The following is a 23534-nucleotide window of genomic DNA, read 5'->3' on the forward strand; positions in this document are numbered from 1 at the left end:
AATGCAGGGAAAAAAAAGAACTCATGGATATATCTTTGGTTTTGTTCATAACAGAGCAATTAGTTAGACTTTACATGATATAGTCTCATTGTTTGGCAGGGAGAGGCATAATAGCAACATGTGATGGACTGTGATATAATCATTTCATAGTCTCCAAAATAAGTGTAATGGATTCACTGCCGTCTTCTATTAAGACTGTAATGAGTCCTTTATAGTATCACAGCGAGGAGGAAAGGGATAAGGATCTGGTAAGAGTAGCTTTAAAAGAAAAGAGGGACTCAACATTGGATGAGACGTTACAGTCGAACACATGCAGCTGAATTTAGTCAAGGAGAGACGGCTTGAATTAATAACTCGTTCAAGCACAGAAGGGAAATAGGAAAGGTGTGTATTGAGGGGTAGAGGGGACAAGTGTTGTTTACAACTAGTGGTGCTGTGGATGAGGATATAGGGACAAAAAGATAAGTAGGAAGATGAAGAGGATTGTGTAATGTAAGGAGTTTAAAGGGTTTTTGACATATGAAAACTGAGTTCAAAAGACAAACTTGTTAAAAAAAAAAAAAAAAAAAACTGCTTCAAGCACTTAAAATGTACTACTATTTACATCTGTGGAAAAACAGTTTTAGCTTTCTTTAAAATGCGGCTACACTTGGAAAAATGCACCACATGAAGAAGAAAATGCTTTCAAATAACAGACAATGGATGGCTGAAAAATTATTATTTTCCAGAAAAACAAAGAAATGGTAAATATTGCTTAAAGGTAGAGTATGTAAGATTTTCAATATTTTCAAAATAAATTAACTAAAAAAATTACTGCAATCATAATTAGATAGTTTTTTAAACATGTAGGTTCCAGTCTGTCCATATTTGATGCGTTATTAAATTACAAGTTTAATTAATGACAAAGACCTTTCTTGAATGTTTTCTGACCAGTAAAAAAAAGTACATTTTTCCGACCAGTAGGGGGAGTATAAGCCCTTTTTTTTTTTTTTTTTTTTTTTGTCTTGTCCAGCATTTAGGCAAGCAGAATGATGGTCTGGATGCTGTGTTCTGCTGAGCAAATTTTCTCTGCCAAGGGAAGCTTTATATTTATAATGATCCCCTTGACTTTCTGAATTTTTGTTTTATTTCTATGTTTATTTTGTATTGTTGTTTGAATTGTAGAGTTTGTACTGCTGGACCAGAGAGGACAGACAAAAGACAGAAAGAGAAAGGAGAAGAAACACCTCATAAGAAAAGGGAAAGAGATAAAGGGAGAGAAAAGGGAGAGAAAAAAACAACAACTAAAAAATAACCCAAAAACAAAAAGAAAGAAAACAACCTACAGATGTATACATACACACATACAGGCACACACATACATATACACACACATACACACATATAAGCCCATTTATTGCAGAGCGGCTCTGAGCTACAGCTCACAAGCAATTCCTGCCCTCATTGGAGCTGGCAAGGAGTGAGGGGTGAGTTTTGCTCATTACTGCCAACCTGTGGTCGTTTGTGGAGGTAGCAGTTTTGTGGTTTTTGCTCGCGACCTGGTGTTTGCCACCTGGTGGTGGAAAGAATCGCCCTGAAATCTTACATACTCTGCCTTTAAGCATCAAAAATGTTGTCTTTTTACAGAGTTACATGTTTGTTTGGGCATCTTCAAACCATTTTTTTTTACCCTGACTCACATTCAGATCATTAACAAAACGTGAAGTCTCACAATGATGAAATCTTTAACAGCACCAGCTGTCCTTGATATTCTCCTTGGTTTTAAAAGATCTTTTCAGGTAGAATTTTTGAGCTCTTGTTTTAGCTCTTCTGTGGATTTAGGCAGTGTCATGACTCAGTATCACGGCTGTGTAACTTCAGAATGACTATAAGATGACGAGATCAGAGCTCTGTGGGAACTACACCATCTGTCGCAGGACTCCTTGTTCTTTTGCTGCTCAATCGTCTTTCTAGTTCAGGCTACACATTTTGGTCACTGTCAGACTACAGACTACATTTTGGAACTGACTGGACTTATCCCGATCCAATCATCTGAAAGAAACTAAACCTACATGCAATTATATGTTTTAATGTTCAGCTACATTAAAAAAAAAAAAGTATCTGATTATTGTTGATAATGATAGCTCCGACAAGCTTTAGCTCCTCTAAAAATGTATCAGTGCATCAAAAATATCAATGGTAAAATTGCTTTATGCCAAATATACCTAAGCCAAGGTCTAATCATGCACTCATGTGAATATACAGTATGATTAGTTATTTGAAATGTGACCCTTTCTGGTGTTCATACAAATCTAAATTGAAATTATGTGTTCAAAACTAAATAATACATTTTAAAAGAAAAAGAGTTCTTTTGCACTTTGTGAGAAACAATTAATCCATTGCAGTAATTTAGCAAGTTTCCTTAAAAATTATGGAAATGTGAAAAACAAACAAAAAATTTAGATGATAATCATTAAAAACCCTGTATTCGGCCATCGTCAATGTGATTGTAAAATGACTGAGAAGCTGTTTTTTTTCAATGGTTTGGTGTAATTTTTTTAGTAAAAAAAAAGTAAATCATAAGTAATTTCCTAAAGACAGTTTCAGATTTTTTATTTTGTGCAATAAATGTGTTGTGCCCAAAATTTGCAGTTTGTCAGGATCTAGACATAAACCAGTGTCCAGAAAAATATCTGGCCTGTTTGATATTCTGTAGAGTACTTTGGGGGAGGAGCTGGAGGGAGGAACTTCATTAAATGAAAGTACTAGACAAGGTACAACTGGGGAAGCGAAAATCTCATGAGAAACCAGAAAAGGAAACTAATAAACATGTAGCAACCGTGATGGAAAGGATGAAGAGTAAACTATGCCTTGCTGAGGAAACTAAGCAGAATCTTGTTAAACACTGGAACCAACAATGAAGCCTATTACATTTTTCATGCATGCATCTTAACAGACATGAGAGAGAGAAACCACCTGATTCAAACCGCCAGGTAAGTAAAACAAAGTGAACCACCAGAAACTATATATCATACTAATGACAACTACAGATTTACCCACAGGGAAGCAGTAATTGCTTGATAAAAATCTAAGAGATAAGTCCATGTTGATCTAGTAGTGTGTGATCCCTGTCACTGATTATTTGAGTAGTGTGAACATATTGGACTTTAAAACGTCAAAATCACCAAAGAAGCATGCTGTTTCGTTTAAAAAAATCTGACAACACTTAAATTTTTTTTTGGAATTTGACTGAAGATTGAATGAAAAGACAAGGGAGGACACCAGCAGCAGCCACGACTCACCTCGAACTTTGCCTTTTGAGGCCATCACTGCCGTCCGCAAGTAGAGAAGAGGGGTTGGATTGACAGCAAGAGAGGCAGATGTCAGAAAAGAGAGAGGGAAAAGACAGAAGACAGAGCAACAGATTAAATATCTGTAGGAAGAACAATGTGTCTGTATCGGCTGAGAATATTGAACATGTTGTCTTAATGTTGAATGTCTGTTATAAGTATTTAATTATTCAAATCAGCCTAACTTAAAAAAAAAAAAAACAACATATCCTAATTTAGCTAATCAGTAAATTGAGATTATATATAATTATGTTGTCGTTTAATCAAATGCTTTACATGATCTGGAGCATGCAAGGAATCTTGTTACTTTCTGATGAGCTTGCAAGAGATTTTTGAGGGCGTACTATAGATGTAAAACTGTTGATTACATGTTGTGAATTAATTAATTTATTTATCTGTTTTTTTTTTGTTGTTTTTTTTTTTTAGAAAATTCAAGCAAATTATAAACTTCATCATCTTATATCAACATTTGCTGTCTATATAGCTTCTTTAAATATGCAACGATGTGTCTGTGGTGAAAGTATGTAGTTCTTTAAAATGCTGATGGCACATCATTTTCTGTTATGCCACTAAAGTGGTGTTTTTTTATGACTTATGTGTGGTTGACATGAGCAGTCAGCTGGGTGAGATGTATGATGCCTGAATTAAATAAACAACCCAGAGGTTTCCCTCATAAAAGAAATACACAATTGTCTGAATGTGAATTTTTCAGGTACTGATGTAAAGTGGGTGGCAATAGTTTGACAGATGGGGTTTACTTTTCCCAAAATAGGCAATAGTTAAAATATGATTTGTCATCAATGGCAATTGGAACCATTACTGACTGCCAAATTTACAATATTTTGATATTTAAATTTGCAACCAGTCATTAAAAATAAGATTCTCTGGCATTGGTTTGATTAATAACCTGCAATAGGATGTGCTATGGAGGGACATAACATTACTAATTAACAAGATGACTTCTGCTAGTTATTTATTTTTACTTGACCAAAAAGAATAATAATTAAATAAAAGGTTTGATTTGCATTCTTTTGTCAAAGTCTTTCACTGTGCACATCTGATCAGATTAACATTTCATTTTAAACATTTTATTTTATTTTATTTGATCTTTGTTGTTTTGACTGATTGTACAGCGAGAACATACGAATGTGCGTGAGCAAACACACAAGTTTACTCCCATTTGATCTTTCCTAATGAGTGCATCAACACCAAAACAGCAGGATGGAGGCTGGATGTTAAAGAAGCTGTATATACATGTGATCAGACACCATGCAGAGCGCTGCACCTTCAGATTTCACTGTGACTGACAGCATTGTAATCATTGAGGATAAACACAGACGGAACTGTTGTCAAATAGAGAAGAAGTGTCTGTGGAAGTCCTCCACAAACAGCTCAGTGAAAACCATGCAGGCCAACCGCGCCATGTAAAAAAACAAAGGGAACTACAGCATGGAGGACATATCCAACACGCAAGCAGCACCTTTGAGATTTCCTGCCAGTGAAACCACAGAGAAAAGCCAAATAAACTATTGGCATGCGTTTGTGTCTTTGTATTTACGTGTGTGTCCCAAAGGATTGACTCTTATGCTTCACACACACTGCTTTGCCAAATTGATGGATCTATTGGAATGCCTCCAGTGAGCCTGAAAACGTGTACAGCTCGAAAAAAAACTGTGCTGAAAAGAGAAAAGGGGAGAACAAAGAGACTCACTGCAGGTGTCGTGGTTGCAGGTTATAATTTTTTTTTTCTTTTCGATTACAGATTTATAAGCCATTCTCCTTATAGATTAAGTAATTTCAACATCGTATTTGATATTCACAGTGAGAGGAAGCAAAAAGCAATCCTGGGATGATATTCCAGCTGCTCTAAGATGACCGCTCTGTGCTCTCCCATATGTACATATTGCTTCACTGCCATACGAGTGCCATTAAATCCTGATAGCAATTTCCTGCGGCTGATGAAAATGATTAAGCTTTGTTAGTACAACGCAAATATGATTTTTTAATTTAATTTGCTGTATCTATGAATTAGAAACAAAACGGGTACAATGAATGGGGAACAAAAAAGAAACATAACTGCTGTACAACTAGTACAAACCCCCCCCCCCCCAGAAAACTAAGCAAGGACATAGGGACCTCCTTTTGGTTAATAACTGCAAGGGAGATTATCTTTCAGCTGGCAACAAGTTATTTAAAACTGATGCAATGTGCAGATTCTCGTTTCCTAAACAAACACGTGAAGAGATGAATCCCGTGGTTGTGGGAAAAAAAAGGTTGTCTGCTTAAGAAGGGTCAAATCACTGGCAAGCATCAAGCAAAGAAAACATTCAATAAGACTGTAGAAACTATTAAAAGTGGGTTAAGAACAATCCAACGCATTGTTAAAAACTGGAAGGATGGTGGAGGTCCATCATCTTTAACAAAGAAACATTGTGGCATAAACATCCTGACTGATGGTGATCCCTTAAATGTTTGGTGAAATCAGATTAAAAAAACAACAGTGAAACTCTATATATATGAAACTCTATGAAAGTAGAAAGTAGAAAGGGTAGCAAGTGTATTAGAATTCCTCTTTTACATGGACGCCAGCACACTTCCAGAATCATCCAGACATGTTGTCACAACCTGCTGCTGTGTCTCTGGTTAAAAAGCAGAAGACAAGGCAATGAATGTCACATCACAGAAAAAAAAAAAAAAAAAAAAAAAAAAAAAAAAAATATATATATATATATATATATATATATATATATATATATATATATATATATATATATATATATATATATATACATATGTCTGTATGGTATTAGGATAAGGTGAAAAGACAAGCAGCAAAGAAAACAGAGAGATGGTGGGAGCCTTATTCACTAGGGCCCCTGCACTTGTGTTTCAGTTTTACAGTTACTAGGCAACCAACACAACAATTCTGTAAGTTGAGCGGAAATTGCATAAAGTATTTTTCATTCCATTCACACATTCCCTCATTTAAGCAAGCTGTGAGCAGACTATTCCCATCTGATTACACAATGCCCACCTCTCACGTGCTCTCAGTACACAGCACTGATTGGTCTGGGAACACAGTGGATAAATAAGAAAGCAACACCTGATTGGAGTCAGGAGTGGCTTTTTGTGTATACTATAGCCTACAGTGCTGCATTAAACACCATCGGATTTGGTTTTTTTTTCTTTTTATTCACGTTTCATGTTCTGAAAACATCTATTAATTTGCATGCAAAAATCAATACATCACCATACAAATCTATTTGTTAGATTGTTCATTTATTTCTACCACTGTGTTCTCTTGCCTCCTACAGTGTTGAATATTAAACCTACTGAACATTTAACATGAACATTTACACATTTCTGTTGGCTCTAAAACTAGTTGTCATTTTTTTAGAGACACTATTAATTAGATCATTTTACAATGCAAATTGTAACTCCTGGTAAAGGTCAGATGAGCTTTGCAGGTAAGGTAATGTTTCTGCAGTCATTAAATCCATGGTGATGATACATTTTTTAAGATATAACAACCGCAATTTTAGTTTGAAATTCTTTTTTCTGCTTTTGTTTGCCCTATTCTTTTTAGAGTATCTAGTCTATTCTGTTCTATTCTTCAGTCCTTTAGCAGAGGCTTTTCTCCAAAACCGCTTACATCTGAGATTTGGGACAATAAACATTTGTAAAATCTCAAAGATGCCTCTACCAAGTTACTGAATGGCCTTTGTGATTTGGCTTAAAACCAAAATGAGCCCAAAGCAAGGTTGAAATGTTTGGCTTTTCATGATATTAATGTTAATGAGATGCTCACTGAAATGCTGTTAATCAAATAACAGATGTTAAGCACCTTGAGATGAAGAGTGGAAATGAAATTTGACATTTCTTTTAGTTTTGACAAGCTGTTTTAATACCAGGTGAATTGAAAGGATTCCATCAATTATGCAAAGCGATTATGTGCTCAGCTCAATTAATTGTGATCAGACATCTATGAAAGGCTGACAGACAGAGAAGCTGCAAACTGTCTGCATTACAGAAACCTGCAGTATAATATCTTTAAAACACATTCTATAACATTGACTTGTTATATTTATCAAGTGTTTTATATTTAATTAATGATGTTTTATTTAGACTAAAAAGACAAAAAAACAAAACTGTAATTGCAAAGGCGTGTACACCACTTTTTTGTTTTTACCTAAAAATGGCTTGAAGCTATTGATCTAAGTAGTGTGTAAACGCTCACACTTCATCTGAGAGAATAAAATGTGAGTGGTAAAACTAAAAGCACTGAGATGGAAGCATGTTGCTCTCCGTCTCTGTAACCGTCAGCGGGGAGCCGTCATAAATAAACTGCGTGATAGTTCATACAGACACCACCTACTGTGGCCCCACACACACGCAAACACACAAATGCAGCAGTGATCACAGGATTCCCTTAAGGTATGAGTCTCTTGGGAGGAAGTGTTTTCTATTGCAACATCCTTCCTGTTTTCTTCCTCTTTTACCTGCTCCATTTTCCCCATTCAGCTTGTGCTCACTCAGGGGTTGACTCACCACTTTTTTACATTCAATCTGCCTCCTTATTAACTCTTTCCTTATCCCCATCTCAAGTCCCCCCTCACCCACCTCCCTTCTGCATTTCCAACACCCTCAGGCTACCTTTTTTTTTTTTTTTGCAGTGGCAGATATATTCAGAGTCTGACAGGCAGTGAAGAGTCTATGGAGATTGATGTGTGCAGCGTTCCTCTCTGAGCTGTCACATGACATGATGGACAGTTTAGCTTATCTTCTGTATAGCAGCAGCTGTTTTGCCGTATGTCTGATGCACTCCAGGCCCTTGGAATTCAACCAATATTCCGCCGGTGAACAGATTGCTGTAAAACCTTAACATACTCTTTGTCACCTTATGACTTGGCTGCACATGGAGCCATCAATCCGTATATGCAAACGTATAAAAACACAGAGGAAAATATGCATTTACACACATTCTTATTGCGGGTTGTGACCCTTCTCATTTACAGATGATTGTGAGCATGAAAATAGTTCAGGATGAGTGGAAACAAATATATTTAAATCTTATTTGATTTAGAAGCAGATGTATTTAAATCCTATTTGCCTCATAGCTTTTGCTAAGAGTGGCAATTCATTTCTGGATGATAAAAAAAAAAAGGTGGTAAACAGTGTTAATGGATGGAATTAAGCTTACTTAACTCAGCTTACTGACACCACACTGCCTGCTTTATTTGATCTGTCTTCCACACCCTTTGTTTCTCGCATTACAGGCAGACACACATCTGTTTGTTTTGTCATTTAATATTGCGTATTTGATTTCTTCTCCTTAACTCAATTACACATACATAACCTGTCCACAACAGAATAATCTGCCCACAAGCTGAACAAAGAGACAAACTAAATGCACATGCATAAGACTTTCATCTTCCTCTTCTTTTTTTTTTTTTTTTTGTTTTTTTGTTTTCATGCTAAAAAGTCAACTAAATCACCTTAACCAGACCATATATGAATGGTAGCCTAGTCCTAAAGCTCCTACAGTATGCTACCTTCAGTTAGACTTGTATATAGAGTTTAGGTTTATTATTAATCATTAAAAGGATTCCATTTTATTATATAATGCTTAAAACTCAGCAATGACCTTGTTATATAGGGGAACTGCAGAGCACTGACTCCGTATAACAGTGGATCTGCGTGGTCGGCATGTTGGATCGAGGTTAAGTAATGAATTAATGAAAGTCTGAAAAAGCTTCAGAATTTTCAGTAAAACTCATGACTGGTTATCACCTCTGTGCAAAATGTGTGTTGGTGCTTAGGTGACTGTGTGGGCATTTTGTGGAGGCAATACACAAGAATAATGGATGAAGGGATCTAAAACTTATTGTGATGGCCAACAGCATCTGTCTAAACACATGCTGAACACATTAGAGCTCTGAACCTGATGGATCATCGCTGCTCAAGGCTTTTTATCTATGAGGGTCAAGCATAACACCAACCTACTGGAGAGCAGCCAGTTAATCCATGGCTGCTGTTGCTTATGATAGTTCAATGGTCATCATAATATCATTTTCATCAAGATGTGAGTGATGATGAAGGAAGCTGAATGCAGCAGCAACACTTTTGTTGCTCTTTTGAACAGTGATGCTTGCTCTCAATTAGGTCAGTTGTTACTGTTACATTATGACCAGCTCGTTAGTTAGCTTAGAAAGAATAAGTAAAAAAAAAAATAACTGAAAAAAAGCAAAAAACATGTCAATTTTAATTCTTTTTATCTCAACTGTGGTTTTCAAATTAGAGTAATACAATACGATGAATCCAAAAAATTGTGCTGTTTCTAAAATATGAAATTCCCACAATGTGCTCACAAACTGCAAACTGGGAGGGTTCAGTGACAGTGGACTGTTGGTTTTTAATGTCAGGACATTTTGGTTTCAAGCTCCACTGTCACTTGACTTCACAGCTGTTCCGTAAGAAAGGTCATAGCATGCACAGCTACACAAAGACGCCATGCACACTTCCCTCTGCAACTGCACATGCTGGTGCCCACCCACATGCACAACGTGCACATACTGCTCAATCCAAAACATGTATATTTACAGAGTGCACCGGTTTTATGTACAGAACACACACCCACGTTGCCATGCATAATACAGTCCCTCCAGACCTCATCCTGCACAGAAACCTACTGATCTTATCTCCTGATTGGCTGAGCTTCATATTTCTTATTAATTAGCTGAGGCACAAACAAATGGTGAACTCAAAGCACAGCTCTGCGGTATTAAGATCAAACGTTTTATATTCCAGCATGCAAAACATACATTTCTTAGATATTTAATTAAAAATGCACGGTTTGATTTTATAAACCTGCAGGCTTTAAGGCAAAGCTAAACACACGTTTTACTCTTCCGACAAGAATCATTGATGCCAGTTTCCATCTAATTTTTCTTCATTTGTTTTGACTTCTCCTGTGTACAAATAGTCTATAGTCTGCAGATAAATATAAAGTGTATAGTGCTAAAGGGCTCTTTCTTCTTTTTTTTTTTTTTTAAATATTAACTACAATGTGCTGCAAGCCCGCTCTAAATATTGATTTGTTTTGGTGATTGAAATGAATCTGATCTATTTTATTGCATTTCTTTTAATCTCATTACCCAAAACAGCATATTCAAACATGTGAAAGGAATAGCTGATGCTCTGTGCTGCATCTGTCTGTCTGCCAGATCTGTTCTAATCAAGGTGACAACAAAGAAAGCTTACACAAAATTACATTTCTTTTGTGTCCATTTCTTTTTGACCTTTGATAACGTTTTATGGATATATTTTGTACAGAAGCCGATAAGAATGGAAACACTTCTCAATCATCTTTCCAAGGCAGCCAATGGACTGTCACTATGGCAACATCTTATCACACAACTAACAAAACCACTGTTATCATGTAAATGGCGCAAGTATAGACTCAACACAGACTTTATCACTTACACCTAATTCTTGTGCTCATTAAAGCAAACACACCACAAGGCCAGAAACCCAATGCATCCGGCCGTGTAGACATGCTTAATTGCAGCGAAGTTATTTAAGTGACTTTTTAAATGGTGCTGCAGATGGTGTCCAGCATGATGAAGTATTGGGAGAATGCGGGATGTGCGGCTTCACAGTAGTGTGGTAGTTAGAACAGTTGCCTCTCAGCAAAAAGCTTCTGGTTTGAATCCCATTACAAGTTCTTCCCCTGCATGTATGGGTCCCTTATATACAACCACTCTTGCTCTTACCGGCATTTCATGTTAAGTGGTGACTCTAACCTTGGGGTTCCACTGATCATGGAAGCAATTTAAAAGTTTTTCTTTATTAGCGTCTTAAACAAAGCAAACTGGATTCTAATGACCAAAATACCCAACAGAGAATCTTTAGGATGTGGTGAAACAGAAGTCACATCATGACAGCACTGCTCACAAAGGTGCAGCAAATAACTGATGGTCCTATTGAAAATCAAGAAAGCTCAGGAGGGCAAATAGTTGTAATGGTTTGTCAGTGGATGTGGTATGCAACATATTTTACTTCCTTATAAAGGCTGGGATGTTGTACCATCCACTGGAGGCTGAAAGGGAGATGTGTCAAACCAGAGTAGAGGTCTCCTTAGAGGTCTCCTTATACATATATATATATATATATATATATATATATATATATATATATATATATATATATATATATATATATATATATACACTACTCACAAAAAGTTAGGGATATTTGGCTTTCAGGTGAAATTTATGGAAAATGCAATATGTTCATGCTACAGTGATATAATATCATAAAATACATTTAAGTAGAAGGATGCACTACTGATTTCCTCATCTCAAAAAATTCATTCAACACAAAAGGTAACAACAATGGTAGTTACACCACAACAAAAAATTTGAACGTCTCAATATCTCGTCATGTGCCCTTGAGCATCAATTACAGCTTGACAACGACGTCTCATGCTGTTCACAAGGCAACTTATTGCCTGCTGAGGCATGGCATCCCACTCTTCTTGAAGGGCAGCCCTCAGGTCATTGAGGTTCTGGGGTGCAGGGTTTCGAGCCTCTACACGACGGCTCAGCTGATCCCACAGGTTTTCAATGGGATTCAGGTCTGGAGAGAGTGCAGGCCATTCCATTTGAGGTACACCAGTCTCCAACAGCCGTTCCCTGATGATGCGGCCTCGATGAGCAGGAGCATTGTCGTCCATGAAGATGAAATTAGGCCTGTGCTGTTCATGTAGGGGCACAATCACTGGATTAATGATGTTATTCAGGTAGTATAGGCTTGTCACTGTACCATTCATGAAGTGTAGGGCAGTTCTGTACCAAGTGGACACCCCTGCCCACACTGTAACACCGCCACCACCAAAAGCTCGCCTGGTGACAACAGTGGCTGATGCATAGCGCTCTCCCTGACGTCTCCAACATCGTTGCCGGCCATCATTTCTGCTCAGTGTGAATCGACTTTCATCAGAGAACAGCACTGAGGCCCACTGGTTCCTCGTCCAGCGTAAAAGCTCCCTGGCCCATGCAAGATGATGATGCCTGTGCCTGGTGGTGTGGTCAGGTACCCGTGCAGGTCGTCTAGCACGCAGACCACGCTGATGGAAACGGTTTGGAATGGTCTGACGTGACACTTGGGTGCCTCTCACCTCTCTTGAACGTGCCTGGAGTTGAGTGGCATTCATCATCCGGTTTCTCAGGGCAGTGTTCACAATGTAGCGGTCATCAGCACGGGATGTGGTCAAAGGACGTCCACTTCTAGGCCTTTCTGTGACTCTTCCAGTCTCTTGATATCTCTGTTGCAACCTGGTGATGACACTCTGTGACACTCCAAGCTCAGTGGCCACTTCTGTCTGAGAACGTCCTGTTTGAAGCATCGCAATGGCAAGGGACTGTTGTTCCATTGTTAGGTGTCGTCTTGGTCTCATGATGTCAAAATGTGAACAGCATGATGAGGACAACTGTTTAAACACCAGCTCTAATTGAACCAGGGCATTTATTGGTCAATTCAAGGATCAGACACCTTTGCCGTTAAGCTCCTTGTTAGAGAACAGCAACTTGTGCAAAATGTATTGAAACATTTAACAGTTGGACATGTGCATTTAAAAGCTTAGAGAAGATCACATTAAGTTCACCTGTACAGGTTTGAAAAAAAAAAAAAAAAAAAAAAAAATATATATATATATATATATATATATATATATATATATATATATATATATATATATATTTTTTTTTTTTTTTTTTTTTTTTTTTAAAACTGCCGTTTGCACAAAAGCAAGTAAAGATAGGTGTCTGCACGCACACACACACACACACACACACACACACACACACACACACACACACACACACACACACACACACACACACACACACAAAGCATGCCAATAAATCTCTGCTATTTCAAACCTTAAAGAAATTCCCCCTGGACTCTAGGAGCACATTTCAATTTCCACATAACACCTGAGGGGTATAGAAAACATGAATCTCCCCAACAGGACAAGTCAAACATATATTGCTATGGAATGATGGACACAGCAGAATGCATGCACATGCTTGCAAGCACACACATGCACACAGTGCACACTGTCAAACAAGTGCTGCTGTTGGATGATGGACAGCCCAGTCACAGCCTATAACTCAAGAAAAGGCTTTTTGTTTCCTCTGCTTCTTCAAATGAATAGTTTAGAAGTTAAGGTTATTTTGATCGATGCCTTGGGGGTAACAAAGGCCTTCCTCTACACAAAGCTTTGAAGTGGATGCGCGCTCCCATAGTCGCCAACCTGTAATCTCCAGCCATTTGTCAAGTTAAGGGGACAGCAGATTTCCAAGGAAAACTTCCAGATAATATAAGCTCATTTTTTACTCCATGCAGAGGTCAAATCCCTGCAGGATGAGGAGGGTGTGTGGGAGCAATCCTTTCCTAAGCATCAGGTGCTCTCTTTAATACAAACCTATGGATTGTCCAATATTTCCGGGGGATTTTCTACTTTGTGGCTTTATCCATTCTGTTAAAGATCGTGTTTGAGGAGGGAAGCTTTTATCCTCAGTGGAGAGGAACACATAGCGTCTAGAAAATGCCTCCTCCTCTTGATAGTGAGACTTTGATCAAAAATGTGTTGTAGCATTTTGCTCGAGCTGAATTATTCAAAGGTCAGTGAACAAAGGCGTGTTTGTGCTGGGTTGCCTTAAAAAGGGTAGAATGATGGTAAATTGCCAAAGTGCTCACTGTGTCTCTGCAGGGAGCTGACCGCTGAGCCTTACCCTCAAGGGACCATTTGGCATCAAACAGTGCAAGTTCCCTGTGATTGTTACTGCTTCAGTCATAGTCAGACTGTTACCTTGTATTTTCAAAAAAATCATCTTTATATCTGATTCCATTTAGGGCTTTCTGCTTCCGCAACTTTCAAGCACATGTAGAGGGAAAGAGACCTTTAACGAAAGAAACTGGAAGCTCTGGTCCTGTTGGGGTATGCAACCTTAATGAATCTCGCATGGATGTTCTTGTGTGCACAAGAAGGAGTCGGCTATCCATGTGTATAAATATTCTGTGGGTTAAAGCGAAAGACCGTTTGCCATATTGCTTGTGTGCAGCCAGGTATGAGCATGTGTGTAAGAGTGCAATGGGTGTTTTGTGAGGATGGCAATGCGCAATCTCTATGGAATAGGGACTTCAGCATTAGCAGGCAACTGCTCAAGGCCACAGCTAAAAGGGCTTCAAAGGAAAAAGAGAGGACTCTAAGATATGCAGGGAACCAAATCCAAACATCCAGCTTTCTCTCTTATGGCATTCTCTTATATTCAATACATACATCTACAGATTTTAAGTGTTTTCACCAGCCCAACAAACTACTCAGGTTGGCTAAACCATGTGCTGTTTTGTCCTTGAATGGACCAGTGGAGAAGATAAGAGGAAGTGAAAGAGTGGGGGAGGAAAGGCGAGAGCGATGAGAGCAGAGGTAAGGGGAAATAGCTAACACTGAGTGTTTGTGTGACTTGTGGACTGTATACATAACTGCATTCATTACACTTCAGCAACCTCCATTATTCATGCTGTGATTTTTAAGGAAAATCCTGTAAGCAAAGTAAGCACGTGTGGCTGAAGTGAAGTCTCTTTAATTAAATCTGGAACAAATTATTCATAAACTATAACAGGTACAAAAGAGAGGTGAAGAGGTGAAGTACACCCTCCAGTTGTGAAGTGAGCACTGCTGCACACTGGGGGTTAACGCCATACCCACACAGTGGTAGATCTAAAAAAAAAAAAAAAAAAGAAAAAAAAAAAAAGTACAAAATAGCATAAAAGCTTGATTTTTGCAAGAATATGCATTTTATGTACAAAACACATGCATTTTACTGTGCTTTAATATAATATACTTCCTTATTACCAAGTCTTTTCACTCATTTGGACCTTGTTTTCACATGTTTTTTGACAACATATACAAATATTTTTGTCAGTTTTTTTTTAAAATTTATATTTCATCCAAATTGCCCCAAGATAAAGGACCCACTCTCACCAGCAGGTCTAACTATATACAACTTAAAAAGACAGGACAGGTTGTGTTGCACTTCGGAGACAGTCCATGCACACTCAATTTAGATAAAACTGCACGTACGGACTGATGTTATTTGTCCGGTGTATATCTCAAAGAACAACTTGTTTGGTTTAAAATGTGGCTGTTGCTTCATCTCATGGTGGAAAACGGCATCAATTGTGTTTATGATATTATGTCTATAACTTATCAAATTTCACTGTGAATGTGTATGTTGGTAAAGCTTTGGGGAAAAAAGCTCTGTGGTTCTGGTTCACTGTAGGCACTTTTCTACACATTCATTCATCATCCTATCCGCTTAGCCTGATGAAGGGTCGCAGGGAAGCTGGAGCCTATACCAGCAGTCTTTGGCCAAAAGGCAGGGTACACCCTGAACAGTTCACCAGTCCATTGCAAGGCCACACAGAGACAAATAACCACTCACTCCCACTTCTATGGGCAATTTAGAGTACCCAGTTAACCGAACATGGCCGATCTTTGGGTGGTGGGAGGAAGCCAGAGTACCTGGACAGAACCAGTGACCTTCTTGTTGTGAGGCCACAGTGCTAACCACTATGCCACCATGTAGCCCCACTTTTCTACTGAAAGTGCAAAAATAAAACATAATGATAAAAGCAATCTGCCATGTAAAGTCTTGGTTAAGGTGTGTCATGCCAATGAATTGTTGGCATGCAGACAAATTTGGCCTCAAAGTGTGCAAAAAAAGTGGCACAGAATCTAACATATCTCAGTCGCTGGTCATGGCTTGTTACTGTTTTTTTTTTTTTTTTTTTTTTTTTAAATCATCTGGCCTATCAACAAATATGGAAAATGACACTTCTAATCTTCCATCTTCTATTCAGTCAGGCATTATATGTATAACTTTCTACATGTAGCTTAATTTATGAGTAGCCTCGCTTATTTAAAGCGCTTTAGAGAAATGTGACAGTAGTAAACAGCTCAGTGAGAGTAAACTCCAGGTGCTGACAAAGACTGTGTCACCTTTTACCCAAGCCTCGAAGACATGAATAATTCCATTTCATGGCTCAGGTTATGTACTAAGAGCCAAAACAGAAGCCGTGTTCATTTACCAAAGCCAAATTTGAACTCATCTTGGTTATTTTGAACTAATTGAACTGGCACTAATTTCTTTCAAGTGTTGAAATTGAACTGAACAAATAAATAAAATGGTGATCTGTTTGCCTTTTCTACCCCCATCAAATTACAGTTGACCTCAACATGCTCCTATTATTGCTGTCCACAGGCAAGAGCCCATGAGAGCTGTGTAAGCACATAGGGGGAGGGGGAAGAAAGTCAGCAGTGCTAAGCTGTGATTTACCCTCTAGAAAAGGGGGATGGAAATAAAAAGTTTAAAATAATCCATATTTGTGTCACTGTCATACTCTCTGCTCTGTTTCACGTCAATTCTACCCTTCACTTACACCTCTCTCTCTCTCTCTCTCTCTCTCTCTCGCTGTCCGTCTTGCTCACTGCAAAGGTGTAAATTGGACACAGATAATTGAACATTACTATCCTGGGAGGTAGCTGGCACCATCTGTTAAGTGTCCGCCCCCAACATCACAGTGTGCCACACACTAAGCCCAAACATCTCCGTGTGCAGCGCTACACGTTTGTGTGAGGCACTTGTTACCGTGTGTTTGTTTAGACACTTTCCCTTTTATTCGGTTCACAGCTTGGCAGCCAGAGTGAGTGCAAATGCCGGATTAAGTTATGCGAATGTTAACAATCGTGTCACTTAAAGAAGGTACTGACTTGAGTTTGTCAAACATATTTTTCTTTTGACAGTAAAACTGTCCCACACTGAAAGAATGTTTTATTTACCCCCACTTATGTTCCGGAATGTAAAATGTCTTTTTAGAGGTATTATTCTACTTGCCATGCTCGTAGGGTTCAATAGTTTATTTCCAGTTAAACATTATATGCTTGACTCATTCTTACAACAAAGAAGACTTCCAATAGAATTAGGCGCAACAAAGTTCCTGTTTGGGCAAGGTAGTGGTTGACGCTGTTACCTTTCACTAAAGGTCATTTTATGCCTTGAGCTAAATCTGCACACTGACATGAACCTAGCCTTCCATCTGTGTCTGGATCCTTTACAAGCAGATTTTGGTCCGCTTTGAGAGAGCTTGAGGAGGTATACCCAGATGTAAAACACAAAGGGGTGCAACCTCCCCCTGCAGGAGCAGCGTTTTGCAGTACAGTTCCTATGCAACCAGGAAAAAGGACTAATAAGGAAAAAAAGCTGTGATGTATTTAACGGCCGGACAGACCCAGTTGTTTCTTATCAAGATCTCCTCTGTTGTCGACATGTTTGGTATTGTTAGAACTGATGTAGGAACTCGGGGGGTGAACTCTGTACTGTTCTCTTGTGGAATTATTGTCTAACATAGCAAAAGTAATAATGAAAGTTTTACTTTATTATTAGGGTTGGGAAGTTAGGCTCTGCATTTTACCTCTGGCAAATTTACTAGAGCAGCGGGCTCCCATATCCTGATGCCCAGGAAGTAGGTGGGGGGTGTTAAGGGTGTTGCCCAGGGGTCCACAGTGGTACACATGTGTTGCCAGTACAGGGACTTAAATCCTGGTCCTCTAAACCCAAACTCCACTTCTGTAACAAGACTATTATTACCCCTTGATAGCTCTTTTGCCTCAAATTAGAAAAGAAAAACAAAAGTAGATTTATATTGGATAATTTTGTTGTCTGTGTGAGATAATGTTTGTCACAAACAATCTTTATTTGTAGTTGGACCTTCGAACATTTCTGTTGCTAGTGATGTGGTTTAACATAATGTGTGATTGTGCTGTTAATTTCTGGCGGATGGTTTACATAAACATTGCACATTTGGTGCAGTTCATGAAGTTCCCAACAAAAACCCAATTACTGGCTGCAGCTGGATTATGATCCACACAAATAATGAGGAAAAATGCCTGTTTAGATTTTTGAAAAAGCCTTAATGGTCCTCTCTCTCTCTCTCTCTTTAGTGCTCTTGTCCTCCAACACACATGGCTGATTAGCAGTTGGCATTTTGTCTTGGCCATGTGCAAAATGAGCACAGCAACATTACCATCTCAAAGATGCTCTCCTTGCCCACTTAATGGTCAGGACACATTGGCTGCTCAAACACTTGATGGATCATTGAGGGATTATGCTATTTGGCTTTGTGCCTTTATGATCATTTCATGTGCATGGGCATGTGAATCCACGTGCATATGCGTCCGAAAGTGTGCGTGTGTGATGCAGAGACAGAGGCACTCTGTATCCTGTAGGTGTGGACTCCTACAGACTTCTCAATGGGAGCAATAATGCCAAGGAGCTCCAATGTCATATCCATCAGAGCTGACTTTCTGTCAGGGCCAGACAAAGATGTTGACACTTCAACACCACACGGTGAGTAAGGAGCCCATTCAAATGTCACTTAGCTGACACATAGCCACGCTCTCACAGATGGGTGGTAACCAGTGATTGTCAGCTGGTGACTCGGGAAAAAGGCCACTGCATATATAAAGCTCAGGAGGAGCAATCCACTGAGATTTAATGAATGAATATGTTTTCATCCTCTGAGGGAAGCATTCAGTTGCTACAATCACACCTGTCAACTCTGGCGAATCAGAACTCATGGAGATGATTCAAGTCAAGTCTAGTCACAGTGTTTATAAAACACTTTTGAAGCAGCTTATTCTGGCAAAAGTGCTTTACAGTGCTTTTCAGTACTAACAAAAAACCAAAAACAAAGCAAACACAAAAAACCCCATAAGCAATATAGATTATCTGGCTGAACAACACAACAATGAAATAAGATGAAAAGAACTGAAAGACAACTAAAGATCATACTAAATCTGATTTCATTTCTAAGTTGGTTTATGCAATGGAAACCTATAAGGGTTGGAGGTGGATCAGGGATTAAGCTGTTTAGAAATTTATTCTAAACTAATTCACAAAGTACTTTTAAACAAGTGTCAGCATTACTGTAATCAGTGTGGTATTTTGCAAGTACATTTTGAAGGGCAATAACAAGAACGGTGATAAGGTCTCTTTGCGGTACCATGTAGGAGTCTAGCTGCTCTATTTTAAACCAGCTGAAGGCCAGATGGGAATTTTGTTTCCTTATATTCCAATGTAGAAAACAAGGCAAGAACATATTGGGGTAGAAGATACAAGAAAAAATGGAAATAGTTTTCTGCAGGCTTAAAGATTAGAACCTCATCTTCTGCATGAAATAACAGAAGAAAATATATTGCAAACAACAATAGATCATCATAAAAATGGTTAATGGAATTAACACAGTCAAATGACATTAAATTGCATCTCTGCAATGCAACAAGCAACTCTGACATTTGTTCAGAATCAGTATCGTTTTCATGGCACAAATACAAAAAAATTGGAAGAGACAAATCTTTAAGATATGATTTAGAAAACATACCATAAAATTAAAACAAACAAACCAAACAAAAAATAAAAACAAAAAACAAATATTGCAATAAATAAGGTTACACACACCTGACAAACACATCACATGTACATTACACAGTACACAATCCCTTTTTGCTTCAAAAAAAGCATCTCACAACTAAATAGTTTAATTGGCAGTGAGCTAATGAATGATGGGGTATTACTAGTTTCCCAGACTTTGCCAGAAGGAGAGATCACGAGGGTCTCACCACGGCCTGGAAAGCTGAAAACCATTTATGTATGGCTGTGATCTTCTGGCACCTCGGGCCACAATGCATTAAAAACAGACACTGCTCTGCAAAGAAAATCACAGCATTCTGTTGGGAATTACAATTTCCTTTTAGGGATGGGATTGTTCCTAAACAATCTGATAACTAATATATTAGTAATAAATCGAAGAAAACTAAACGTTTTATTTTAGTAACTGGTTTGATTAATTGTTTGATAAGAGAGACAGAGAGAATAAAAAAGGAAATAGTGTTTTTTTTTCTTCTTTTGTTTGCTTTGATGGGGACAGTTGTGTGTGTGGGATAATCTTTCTAATCTTTCAATTATCTGAAAGGTCCGGGACATCACTGTCGAATGGCATGATGACCTCTGATCCGAGCTTCTCAATGAAAATAAAAACAAACTTTGTACAGAGATGTTCTTCTTTCATTGTGGACAGAAAATTAAAAGGATAAAAAGGCAATCAGCATGATCATCTGTTCAGTGTTGACCTTATTCTCCTACATGAAACCTCATTGTTAAAATAACGATGAACCACAGGCTGTTTCTCACTACCTTACAAAGAGGAGAGGTGTATGCATTCATTTTACGATAAAAGTTCAATAAACCTTGGTCTCCACTGCCACTTGCCTTAAATATTAGTCACAATTTTTCACCAGCTAATTTAAAGCTTCTTTAATAGCAGAATCTTGAAGTAATTCATCCTTTTCCAATCGTCAACCTTCGTCTTTTGTCATAAAATAAAATGAATGTCACTGAAAAATCCAATTATTTTTTGTCTCATTTGAATTGTGATTCTCATTATATTATTTGTGTGGATGCTCTTGTTTCTTCATTTACTCCTGCATGCAAAGTGTTTTTGCATTTATTGTTTAGTTTTTTATAAATAAAAAAAAATCATAAGTAAATTATTTGTGCATGTTGGTAAAAAAAATTAGAACTTGACACTAAAATTGACATAATTGCATCTATAAGCTCAGTTTTTTATTCTTCAACTGTTTTGTAGCAATATTTACTATTTTTTTTTTTTACTGCTCACCTGGCCTAAGCAAAGATATAAATTATCTCTATTTCTCATCTACTTTGTTCTTTTTTAAACTCACAGTCTTTAGTCTCTGTCCTTTTACTTCGATAATAGTGCTCATTGTAAACTTTACTACAAACTTACTGACTTTTTGTTGGAATATGATCAGAAAACAGTTATTTTTTTACACGTTAAGATAATTTACATTTAGTGTATTTATCAGCCATGATTGGCAAAACTGGTGTTATAGAAAAAAAAAAAACTTATTTCATTTAATATCTTAAGTTCTGCCATGTTTGCAGGGATCTGCCACCACTGAGCTCATGTTTGCAGTTTAACCTCAGAGTTGAGCAAAAGAAATCATGTATTCAATGTGCTTGATTATCTGTTTTTTTTGTTGTTTTTTTTCTGCTGACATTTTCCTGTCATTCTCTAAAAGGTCTTGTAAACAGCTAAATTACTTTATAATACCAAAGTAACAAAGGCCAAAGTGATTGGCGGATGTGGTGAAAACTAACAAATAAGATGGAAAAAATAAACACACACACACATGCACACACTCCCCCCCCTCACACACACACACACACACACACATATATATATATATGTGTGTATATATATATATATATATATATATATATATATATATATATATATATATATATATATATGTATTATATAAAAGAAAACATGGAGAAGTAATAGCAACTTGATGAAATAGAAAATGTTCATATATTCATTAATCAAGAACAGATGAAGATAAAAAAGAAGATGAGCTTCAAGCTGTGATTTTTTGCAGACAAAAAAAATATATATTATCGCAATGTCCTTGATGCCCTATGATTTAATTCTGGACAAAAATATGAATCACAGTTAAACCAACTATGAACTTGACATCTGTGAGACAATATTTACTGTTTTTCTGAATGTGCAACTCCAAATATTTTGGTAATTGTGTGCCATAGCAATCTATCTATGAAATCTCAAGATGTTTTCAATAATATTAGTAATGAAAAAAATACATTTCGGTTGATTTCAGACTTTGTTTTGTACTTTAACTTTATATAGATATTTAATGTAAGAAATTGTTGCATATGAAAACAAGCTCGTTTTAAGAAGTTTATTTGCATTTTGCCAGTAGCTGACAAGTTGATTTAACTCTGTTGTCAACATGAGAAATCTACTTCAGAAGTGTTTTTTTTCTTCCTTTCATAGCCCACACAGTATAAAAGATCTGCTTTTGCTGACTGTCAACCAACAGATTTACAAATAAACACATTTGGATCCATTTTAGCAAAACCCGTCCAAAGGAGTTAATTGGCATTCTAAACAAATAAACAAACATCTAAACAAACATTTCTTATAAAGAAGCCATGTTTATAATGTTACAAGGTAGGATATAATAGTACCCAGATTACCATTTATTGCTCTCTTGTAGTTGTGGATTTTAAGTAATCATTTATTTTCTTACAGTATTTTGTCACTTTTGTCATTTTCCTATTTGCCTGCACATGCAGCTCACTTCTTTAGTATGATTGCAGTGAAGACTTCTTGCATTGTAAAATGTTTCTGCAGTATCCCTAGTTTGTGTGTAACAAGATTAAGAGCAGCCAAGAATTGTTGGTTTAAGTCAGCAGTAAAGAACTCTACTTCAGATAGAAAGAAGCACCTTTAGGATAAGCCAGAATCCAAAAAAATGGTGCTTCCTCTGAAGCTACAGCACCATAACCATTACAACTAGCTTTAGACGTGGCTCCTACTGCAGCCGGACCAATGAAGGTCAATGAAAATATCACGTTGCAGTGAAAGAAGCACACCAAGAAACTTTAGTTACCATCATTCTTTAAAATCAACAATGTCCTGCAGTTTGAGAAGTCATAAGAATTGAGCCTTCCCCTCTTGATTTCAAGTTTATTTGTAAACTTGACCACGAACGAACAGCTGTAGAGCAATATCACATCTGGCCTTCCTGTTATCATCCTGTAGAGCTTCAGGTTATACACCACATGCATTCTAATGTGTTTCTTTTCTCTAACAGGTAATGCAGTAGCATGATTTTTAAGGAAAATGTATAATGGGAGTAATCCATTTATTTACTTTTTTAAAGTTACCCACATTGATTAAAGAAACAAATAGTTAGAGAAGATGTATCCTAAACACTGTCTAGTTTTTTAGAATGCTTAAAAATAATAAAACCTTACACGTAAAGTCTACCTAACAGCATCTTAAAAATGAACTTTAACAAAAGCAGTTATAGGAAGAAAAAAAAGCAGATAAACAAACAAGGTAGAACCAATGATTTAAAATGTGAAGTGAATAAAAAACCCTGCATAATCGTATTTTTAACACAGAACTTGACTTTTAGAAAGGATAAACAGACATTATTACATTTCTCAGTGTTAAAGAAAGATTTTTCCT

General features: G+C 37.3%; 1 protein-coding gene across 1 annotated transcript in view; it reads right to left on the minus strand.

Annotated features, from left to right (window-relative positions):
• LOC306761039 (cell adhesion molecule 2-like) overlaps positions 1–23534 on the minus strand; it is a gene marked incomplete at both ends in the record, with an annotated part of 235215 nt that overhangs the window by 80849 nt on the left and 130832 nt on the right. Inside the window, one exon of the mRNA XM_079247119.1 lies at positions 3282–3308. Coding sequence (XP_079103245.1) covers positions 3282–3308 — 27 coding nt within the window. The remainder of the gene's footprint in view (positions 1–3281; positions 3309–23534) is intronic.

The sequence above is a fragment of the Telmatherina bonti genome (genome assembly GCF_933228915.1).
Source record: "Telmatherina bonti genome assembly, chromosome: 10".
Classification (NCBI taxonomy): domain Eukaryota; kingdom Metazoa; phylum Chordata; class Actinopteri; order Atheriniformes; family Telmatherinidae; genus Telmatherina; species Telmatherina bonti.